This window comes from Etheostoma cragini, chromosome 4, assembly GCF_013103735.1.
Source record: "Etheostoma cragini isolate CJK2018 chromosome 4, CSU_Ecrag_1.0, whole genome shotgun sequence".
Taxonomy (NCBI): Eukaryota; Metazoa; Chordata; class Actinopteri; order Perciformes; family Percidae; genus Etheostoma; species Etheostoma cragini.
In genome coordinates, this window is record NC_048410.1 from 30,645,671 (window position 1) to 30,655,604 (window position 9,934).

A 9,934-nucleotide genomic window follows, 5' to 3' on the forward strand; every position below is an offset into this window, starting at 1 on the left:
GTTAGAGGAGAAGAAAAGTGTTCTTTCTCTGGCTGGTTTTAAGTTGTCTTCCAATCAGTAACTTGTTGAGTTTTATCATCACCTGACTGCACTGTCATCCTCTGGAAGCTCCTCAGACTCAGTCCACGTGTCATCACTGCCCCCTAGGAAACACAAATGATCAAGGTCAAAATTACTTTCCTGTGTTTCCCTGTGAAAAACTACATCATCTTCTTCAGAATGAAATAAAATAAACAAAGAGTACTGACAGTGTGCTCAAAATGCACCTTTTATTTTCATATATTTAGGTAACTGTATCTACTATTATTTTTACATATTTAGCTAACTGTATCTACTATTATTTTTATATATTTAGCTGACTGTATTGACCATTATTTTCAGGTTAAAGCAGAGCTAACAGGCTGCAGCAGAGCATCTGGCTGGCTGAGGTTGGAGCCAAGAGGAATGTAACTACACGATATCAGATTGTTCTTCTTTTTATTTTTTAACCTTTATTTATCCAGGTAAACTGTTTGAGAACCACTTCTCATTTACAAACATGACATGGCCAAGAGGCTACAGAAATAAATAGGAACATACTGTACAACTTTACATAGTAAAACACATGACACAGAACAAGCAACCAAATTAAAAAGAAATAAACATAGTGTACAACTTTACATAGTCAAACGCATAACACATAAAACAAGCAACTGAATTAAAAAAGACAATCAACGAAGAAAGAAAAAGAATAAGTGCTTAAATATGTGTGTATAAATATGGTTCATGCTTCTAAAAGCCCAGGAACATTAAATGTCCAAATTTGGGGTGCAAAGACAGGGGGAGGCAAGAAAAGTTAAAATAGAAGAACACATCAATACGACGACAACAAGTTTTCTGTTGCACCTTACCATTTATCTTTTGTCCAGTAAGTAAAGTGTATTTGTAGTTTATTTTCACCATATGACCTGTCAGGTTAGCCCGGCTCCACCCTCCTACGTACTTCCCCTCAATTTTAATTTTCCTTCAGTAATCCGTCTGGTTTTGTGGTATATTCACGGGTTTTCTCCGTCCAATCTTTACTTGGCCAATCAGAGAACAGAGGGAGTGGCTGAGAACGATGACGTTGTGATCTAGTTTGAGTTCTGTAATGGCGGCGGAGAAAGATGTGAGCGAAGCCATTCAGTCCATTGTGGCACCAATGCCAAATATTCAGAAGTTAAAGCCCAAGCAAGAACAATCTTTGCTGAGTTCCGTTGGTAGCCATGATGTTGTGGCCCTCCTCCCCACGGGGTTTGAGTTTGAAAGTTTGATTTTCCAGCTCACTCCATTAGTGGTGAAGAAGTTAGCTAAGGCTAAAGGTAGAAATGCTAAGCCGACGTCAGGATGTAATAAGTATGTAGAAAATTAAATGTCCAAATTCAATGTGCAAAGTTGGTCATTAGGGATGTAGGGAAAGTTTGAATAGAACACAATGTTATTGTCCACCAGGGTGGAAATCTCTCGAGTTGATCATTATACCGTGTTCTCTTCATGTACCTGTAATACATTTCATATCATAAACCAGTTCTACACAGGTAACCACTTCTGTTCATTTTCCTTGATGACTCAAATGTAGGCTCCAGTGGATTTGTGTTTTGACCATTTTTGAACTAACCTAGTCTTGTTTACCAGGCTTTGTGGCTGGGACTTTTTTGCTGTGTCACCACCATTCATATTTATATAATGATGAATGTGAATAACAATGAATACACTGCTTACAAGAACAGAGATTTTTCATAGATCTAGCTTCTAAATGTTGCTCTCAGAGTGCACCAGATTGACTAAATGTCCTTTTCATACAACCACTGGTATGCTATGAGCTTATCCACTAGATTTCAAGGCCATGTTCCACATGAATTCCAAACAAAAATGAATGATAAATAAAAAGCTTTGCACTCCAAATTTGAATCTGTGAATTTGCAGTCGGCACGGTTGAGGTGCCATCTCTCTCTGCTGATTAATTATTTTTTTACCAATAAGAATAAGAAAGCTTACTGAGAGGTTTATGCCTCGACGCTAAGGTCCAGGGTTCGAATCTGACCAGTGACGATTTTTTGCATGTCTTCCCCAGTCACTCTCCCTTTTCTCACCTAACTGTCCTATTAAATAAAGACAGAAAAGTCTCAAAAATATCTAAAAAACAAAAAATTGAAAAATTATATCAGGTAGAGATCAGGTTCCACAGAGAGTGCTCAAAGTGATGTATATTATTAGTCTTGACACACGCACAGTCCTGGAGAGGTCCAATCAAACACATTTAATAAAAACACCTGTGGCTGTGTTGGAACTGCCTCCCCATGCAGTCTGAGAACCACAGCACCGGGCGGGGTTACAGTATGTACCAGAAAGACTCGTTCCTTCACGTGTTGTACTTGGTGACTTCTGAATAAGGCTAACACCCAGTCATGTAAAGGAACACTGACTCTCAGTAGGAAACCTTTGACAGCTGGCTGACAACTGCAGCAGCTATTACCAGCTCAGACAGCACATGAGGAAGCTGCCACAACTTCCCTGTTTACGCTAATTTTAAAGTGTGTGTGTGTGTGTAGTACCTGAGAAGATGTAGTTGTAGCCTGTGCGTCCATACAACTCCCCCCATCCTGCTAGAGTGGACGAGCGACAGATGTGCTGCAACGAGGCAGAGAGCGTACTGGATCAGTTTTTGTCCCTCTGCTGAACTCACACGTTGCTTCAATAATTCATATCTTACCAACTTTCAGCCACAACATACAGACAAGATCAAATGTGCTCATTTCACTCTGGGTCTGGTTTGGGATTCACTGTGAAATGATGGGTGCGTAAGACCTTCCCCAGATGTAATGACATTCAGTCTGTGCTCTGCACAAACACATTTTACATTTGTATAAATTTCTGGAACTACCGCTGTTGGTATCACATTATCTTTAGCATCTCATGTTTCTGCCGTTTGCTGTTCCATGAGGGAAGTTGGTATAAATGTTTTGGATTTTTAGCTGTTCTGCCATGTTTTTGTGGGACTTGTGGCACACCGGTCTACAGATTTGGGGAAGAAACATTGTTCCAAAATAACTCTCCTGTGCCAGGAAATAATAAAAGTTAGGAATGTTGGAGACTAAGAAGGCAAATGAAAAGAAAGAAACATAAAGCGTTTCTATAAATACTTTGAATTACACCGGTGATGCCCATGATTACTAGTATAGACATTAACAGGGGAGACTGAGCCAGCTGGCTGACAGTACCTTGCCGTTGTAGAGGATGACGGGACAGACAAACCTCCCTCTGCAGCGAGCCAGCTTACTTCGGTTCACCAGGTCTTGCAGCTTACTGATCTGCACCGCGCTCTCAAACCTGCACACAAACCCCCCCCCTTCCCCATTAGTCAGTGGACTTAACAGTTTCCAGATCATTAGCGGGGCCTTTCCTTGGAGGTGTGGGACATTCAGCCTCTGGCAATAGCCAGCAAGGGATATGGGTACCGAGACTATGTCTACACCAAGCTGTCAAACTTTCCCAGCGCAGCTTTACTCTGTACAGTTTTACCTTTCACAATAAAAGCCAAATTTAAATCACCTCGCTCAAGAGGCGACTCAACTAAATAGCCAAACATTACTGGCATTGCAAGCCAAATGTAAATCACCTCGCTCAAGAGGCGACTCAACTAAATAGCCAAACATTACTGTCATGGCAACCAAGGTTAATAAAGTTTTGCATTTTTCATTATTATTATTATATATTTTTTTTTTCGTTTTGACTTTTTTTTCCCTAGAATTCAGTTTAGTTTTTTCAGAATTTTTTTGTTAAGCTTTAGAATTAGTTTGTCTTTTTTGGAATGTGGGTTATTAATCTGGGCAAAGATTCAAAAAGGTCAGAAAAAGTACTGTGTAATAATAACTCAACAGCAACATTGTAGAATTTTCAGAAATTTAGAAATATGCATTCACAATATATTCACCAATTACACCGGTACATTCAATTTATATGGTCATAAATACATAAACAGTCTACACAAGATGCAGCAATGAGTGCAATGTGACGTGTTCCATGAAAAAACCTAGAGAGACTAAAGAAGACCGACATGAACAGGTGTTTAGAACTTTGTTTCGAGTAAAGTGGGGAACCTTTTGAAGTCAATCGACTAACAGAGTTGTGTAGACATCCCAATATTAATCCATTATATATATATATATGCTGTTGTCTCCGTCATGCTGCCTGGCCCTGTATCCAGACATCCACTACCTATACCGGGGTTAGCTTGTGTTTCGGGAGAGGTCGAATATATATATATAATATAATTATTATATATAATATAATTTATATTTTTCCTATAAAACTAAAAAAACAGACAATTATCTATTTTCACAATATACATCAACACTGGCATAGGAAATGAACCTTGCAGTAAAATACATTATCATCACCCACTCCTGACTATAACCAGGGATGTCTGCTGGGATGTCACAATTTCTGTTTTTAACACTACAAAATAGTTCAAGTGCACTAAACTGCAGTAAGAACCACTGCTAGTTATTTCCCCTTACTGTTTGCAATGAGACATCATGTTATCAAACAGTCACCTGACCCCTGTGCTGCCTTGATGCGATCAGAGGTGCTGCAGACGGAGGCAGACCTTTGCCCCCCCCACCAACACAGTAAGGGCTGCATGATTAGAACAGTGATGCAAACAAACAAAGAGAATGGGTAACCGAGTGGACTGTACTTTGTATGGGGGAACAGAGGTTGGACTGAGTGGTGAACAGGTACCTGTCTCTCTCCACATCTGTGCATTCGTACTCAAGGAACACTATCTGCCGGGGGTAATGGCCACACACTTCTCCATTGGCGTTGTGGATGATGCTGTACTTGTAATCTCTGGAAAATAACTCCAGACAGCGCTTCTCTATTGCCTCCACCTAAGGAGAAACACAAACAACAACTATGCCAGTGGTTTAAAAGTAACCTCATTTTACAATATCTGGGTAACATACCTGGGTGTAGGTCTAGCCACAGAACCTAGATTAATCTCAATGGGTTGCATTGTTAATAGACACTAATTAAGCATACATATCTAGGAATTTCTAAAAAGGTAGCATTCAAATTAGTATTACCTTAACACTTGTATCTTAATGATGACCTATTTCATGACCAAATAGGATATTGTCAGTCATCAGTCATTGATCTACTAAATCCCAATAAAAATAATGAATGCATACTGTACAAGCACATGGAGCAGTTTTGTGGCAGACTTCCAAAGCTGCAGAGTGAGAGGTACTATGCAGTGAGTACGACCATTCAGTCAGTTTAACTCTATTTAGGTGTCAACCCCTGAATGAAAATTAATTTACTGAAATTCATTTTAAGTATTATACGTTGATTACATTTTAATGTAACGCGAGAAATTATCTGGATTAGTTTTAAAAATATATTCAATTAGGCATTTTATTAAAGCACTAAATTTAGGGACATTAAGCGCAGTTTGGTGGATTACGATTCTCTCGAACGGAGAAGTGGTTCCTTAAGATTGTTAAGAGATCATAAATCACTACCTACAGTATTGTTGTTTTGCTTAAGTACAAGGTCAATTTAATTTCTTTGATTCTGAAAGGCAGTTTGGCTAATCGTTGACACAAAAGACAATAACAGGTTGTCAAGTAGCAAAAGTACATACAATGATGACCCCTGTCTTACCTGAGGAGTAACTTCCTTTGCTCTGTACTGCATCTTAGAAAACAGATCTATCAAATCCGCTATTTCCTCGCTTTTTCTGACCGACAGACCGGAGGCTGGGTAGCCGCCGGCCGAGGAGGGGCAGGCGGCCATCATAGCGCCTCGACCCGTGGTGGTGGCCTCTAGCCGAACTCTACCTCCTTCAAACACCGCAGAGCCTTGTCCTTTGGAACGGGAAGGCCGAGCAGGCCATCCCTTTTCAGCCAGCTTCTTCCTGACTGCCCGCTTGAGGGGGCCGGAGCCGGGGAGTCTTCCTGAATTCAGGGCACCGGCGAGCTGCTCCACTCTCAGAAAACAAGCCGTCAGCCAGCGCGCACAGGCATCCGCTGACACCACGGCTCCTGTTATCGCAGTTAGCACAACAAGCTAACAGGCTAGTTCAGCTTTCCAGACTTAGGTTGGTGGTTCGCGCTAACTCTAACTACCCGTATAGCTACTCATTTCAGACAATATTCAGACCTCTGTATTCCTCCTTGATCATCCCCACTGTTTTGTTTGCATTCGTGAAATAAGCGATGCCCGACTCTCAGCACCAGTTTGCTGAACTCTGGTCCGATGGAGTCAGGAAATCTCCAGGATCCTTCCCGGGCCTGTTCGGGTTTCCCCAATGTCACGTCTTCATGTCTCCTTAGTAACCACGCCGATGGGGATAAACGGATTAAAGCTCTACAATAGTCGTGTGGCTGCGTGGCCACAGTGGTGCATATGTTGTTGTGGATGGAAGCTCCAGCAGTGGTGTTGTAATATGTGTACTACAGTCTGAAGGTACACCAGGCGGTAAACAGGAAGCTGACACGAGTAGCTACGTCACACAGCCATCTCCCCCTTTAAATGACGTTTGTTGTTGATCACATAGACATAATAAAGATTAGACGCCGCATTGGCTGCTGAGCGCGAGATTTCCAGTCGCCATCTTGGACCGGTCATACTCGTTACTTAGCAGCAGAAGATACAAGATGCCAGAGCACTGTGCAGAATATAGCCTATTCCTGATCAGATCTGCGGATTTTTTTTTTTATCTTATCTTTTTAACTCTGGGTTCTGTAAATCATTTTGAATCTATTCTTTGAAAATTGCTACACAATTTAAGTTTTGCGAGTTTTAAAGGGAGATTCAACCAAGTAAATGTGCAGTTTAAATAAAAACTGCCACTTTCATTTCATACTGCTACTTTAAATAAGTAGGCCTACTGGTACGCCTGCTTTGTTTGGGGGGAAAGATATATCAACGCAATATCGTTAACCAGCACATCGTTATATATGTGAGTATAACCTATACATTACTATATAAGTGAGTATAACCTATACATTATTCTGGCCCGGTCCTACAGCAGCAGTAATATATGCTTATGTTGTTATTACATTGGGATTGTCTCTGGTTTAGTTGGGATTTGTTTGATAAGACTTGCATGTTACACTTATAAGTTATTTATGCATTTTATACTGTCCAACCAGTAGAACCCGTCCTGTTCTAGACATGGTCCTTAGTTATTTATTCATGCTGGACCAGTCCAATTTGACTGTCAGTTGAAATAAAACTTTTGTTGTAAGAAAAACTTGTTTAATTTGTGAATCTATTTTGTAACTTTACATATGTTTAAAAATATCGGAATTCATATCGATGTTGCCATATCACATTCTGTCAATGTCGAGCAACCCTAGTGTGTGTGTGTGTTGGGAGTGGGGCTGCTAAATGTCAAGGTCCGGGAGGCGATTGATGCAGAACAACGTGGTAGCCTACTGTGTGTGTGTGTGTGTGTGTGTGTGTGTGTGTGTGTGACAGAGAGAGAGACAAATATAAAAAGCTTCAAGTAAACTCTAATAACATAATCATATTGTTTCTTGTACTTAAATATCTAACTTTACGCGACTTTTCTTCTTCCCTATCATATTTATAATGTGTGATTTGGTATTTATAGCTATTGTAGCTTTCATCACATATGTGATGTAAGGGTATTTTGCAAATACGTATCATTTACAAATTATATATACAACGAGGATGTCTGGTCTATGGTCTATGGTCTAGGGTGACCAGGCGTCATCGGATTTAAGGGACAGTCCACGTTTTTGGTTGTCCGTTCCTTTACTTAAATACAGATGAAAAAAACTACCTCTGTCCCTGTTCTGTTTTTAAAGAAACAACATTAGGTTTTTCAATCAGATTGATAGTCAAACTGGAAATGTCCCTGTTTTTCTCCCTTTTTGGGGATTATGTTCCCAGTTTTGATCTCGGACGTCTGGTGAATTTATATCATATCTGAATATTCTATTACTGTTAAGCTCACAATGCCTATTTAAATACGCCTAACCATGTGTCCTGTTTCATAGCTACATGTATGACCTTTGTAGCAAAAAAACCATGAAAATCAGTTTTGTATTCAGTGAGATTGATTAATTAAACGCGCTGACAGCTCATTTCACCTGCCAAACACATTACACTGAGCGGAGCGGGTGACCGGTCCAAGATGGCGGCCCCACGTCTCGTCAGCGCCAGTAGGCAGTAGCGGTCGATGCGTTGTCTAATCTTTATATGTCTATGGTTGATCAGAATGAACTTGTGTGTTTTGGACTGAGCCATGTCCGCCTAACTGCCTGTCTGTCTGTCTGTCCGTGTGTCTGTTTGCGTGTCTGTATTGTCTGCATGTCAGCCTGTCTGCCTGTCTGTCAGTCTGTCTGTCTGCATGTCTGCCTGTCTTCCTGTCCGCGTGTCTGTCTGTCTGCCTGTCTGTTTCCCTGTCTGTCTGCATGTCTGCCTGTCTGTTTCCCTGTCTGTCTGCATGTCTGTCTGTCTGTCTGTCTGTCTGTCTGTCTGTCTTCCTATCTACGTGTCTGTCTGTCTGCATGTTTGTCTGGCTGCCTGTCTGTTTCCCTGTCTATCTGCGTGTCTGTCTGTCTGCGTGTCTGTCTGTGTGTCCTAATACTAATACTAATACTTCAAGATAGAAAGTCCTAATATTTCAAGAAAGAAAGTCCTGATGGTCCTAATATTTCAAGATAGAAAGTCTCAATATTTCATTATATTGTAATGTACTGAACTACTGACAGCTTTTGCTTTATTGCTCAAGGCTTGTTTCTGCAACAGCTCCTTGAGAATCAGATACAATAAAAACTATTGAGGACATATTTTCCTTTGAAATTGATGCAGTATTAAACAAGATTGCTCCAGTCGGCAGAAGCAAGCTACAATGTAAGTTAATAGGATAATTGTCCAGCTTGTATTTACGTTCATAAAAGTGCTTGTTTTGCTTCTGACAGACTCAGATTAATATTCTAAGTGTCTGACAACATTATGGAAAGGATTTCGACCTTTCTGTTAAAGATTAAGATTCTTTTTAAAACATAAATGTCTGCAAAATTGGGTTCGCTAAACCCACCAGACTCCATGTAAATAATCAGTGATTTTAGCATCGTAAAATATGGCTTTCTAAAACATCTCTGAGCTCTGAGCACCGCTGGCTCTGGCTGCCTTGAGCCTGCGTGTGTAGGGTGTGCGACAGTCAGTGTCAGTATTTTCTTTCTTTCATTCCAATTTTGGGTCTGTCAGTCACAGTGAAAACCTGGCACTTTTCCGGGGACAGATCCAGCAGAGGACAGGTCGCCAAAATCGGGGACTGTCCCCGGAAACCGGGGACGTCTGGTCACCCTATACTGACAGCACTCCAGATTTACAGACCACAGAGCTACATGTTGTAATTGAATGGAATTATCCTTTAATATACTACTGCAGCTGATCCGGAAACCATGCTAGAGAGAGTGAATGGCCTTGCCCCCTTGGCCTGGATCCTCAGGTAACAGCTTCTCTTCACAGCAGGTGGAGACAACACAAGACAGACAGACACACAGGGAACAAAGGAAAAGGATAACAAGCAGGAAAGGGACACAACAGCCAACTATATCACATAGTTTAATTTAGATTAAGTAAATCCCCTTTGGAACCACACAAGACAACCACCACAGCTACACAGCTAATCTTAATTTCATTAATTATATCAATATGTACTGTCCTTTCTAAAAAAAAAAAGTCTTAAATAGCAGTCTTGCTCACTTCACAATCACAATGTCCATCCATCCATCCATCTTCATCCGCTTATCCGGTATCGGGTCGCGGGGGCAGCAGCTTCAGTTGGGGACCGCAAACTTCCCTTTCCCGAGCCACATCAACCAGCTCCGACTGGAGGATCCCGAGGCGTTCCCAGGCCAGGTTGGAGATA

At 41.0% G+C, this 9,934-nt stretch overlaps 1 protein-coding gene and 1 long non-coding RNA gene across 3 annotated transcripts in view; one reads left to right on the forward strand and one right to left on the reverse strand.

Moving 5' to 3' along the window:
• mtmr14 (myotubularin related protein 14) overlaps positions 1-6,549 on the reverse strand; it is a 20,886-nt gene extending 14,337 nt beyond the window's left edge. Inside the window, exons 1-5 of one of the 2 annotated variants that reach the window (XM_034869678.1) lie at positions 5,686-6,549; positions 4,762-4,910; positions 3,240-3,348; positions 2,574-2,649; positions 83-143 (exon numbers count right to left, since the gene is read on the reverse strand). In XM_034869678.1, the coding sequence (XP_034725569.1) occupies positions 83-143; positions 2,574-2,649; positions 3,240-3,348; positions 4,762-4,910; positions 5,686-5,820 (530 nt within the window). In that variant the 5' untranslated portion in view covers positions 5,821-6,549. The remainder of the gene's footprint in view (positions 1-82; positions 144-2,573; positions 2,650-3,239; positions 3,349-4,761; positions 4,911-5,685) is intronic. The other variant, XM_034869677.1, reaches the window with a different exon arrangement.
• On the forward strand, positions 3,066-4,157 carry LOC117943512. Its single transcript, XR_004656368.1, has 3 exons — positions 3,066-3,095; positions 3,623-3,628; positions 4,058-4,157. It is a non-coding gene; the product is annotated as an uncharacterized LOC117943512 (long non-coding RNA).
• Positions 6,550-9,934: the final 3,385 nt, after the last annotated feature.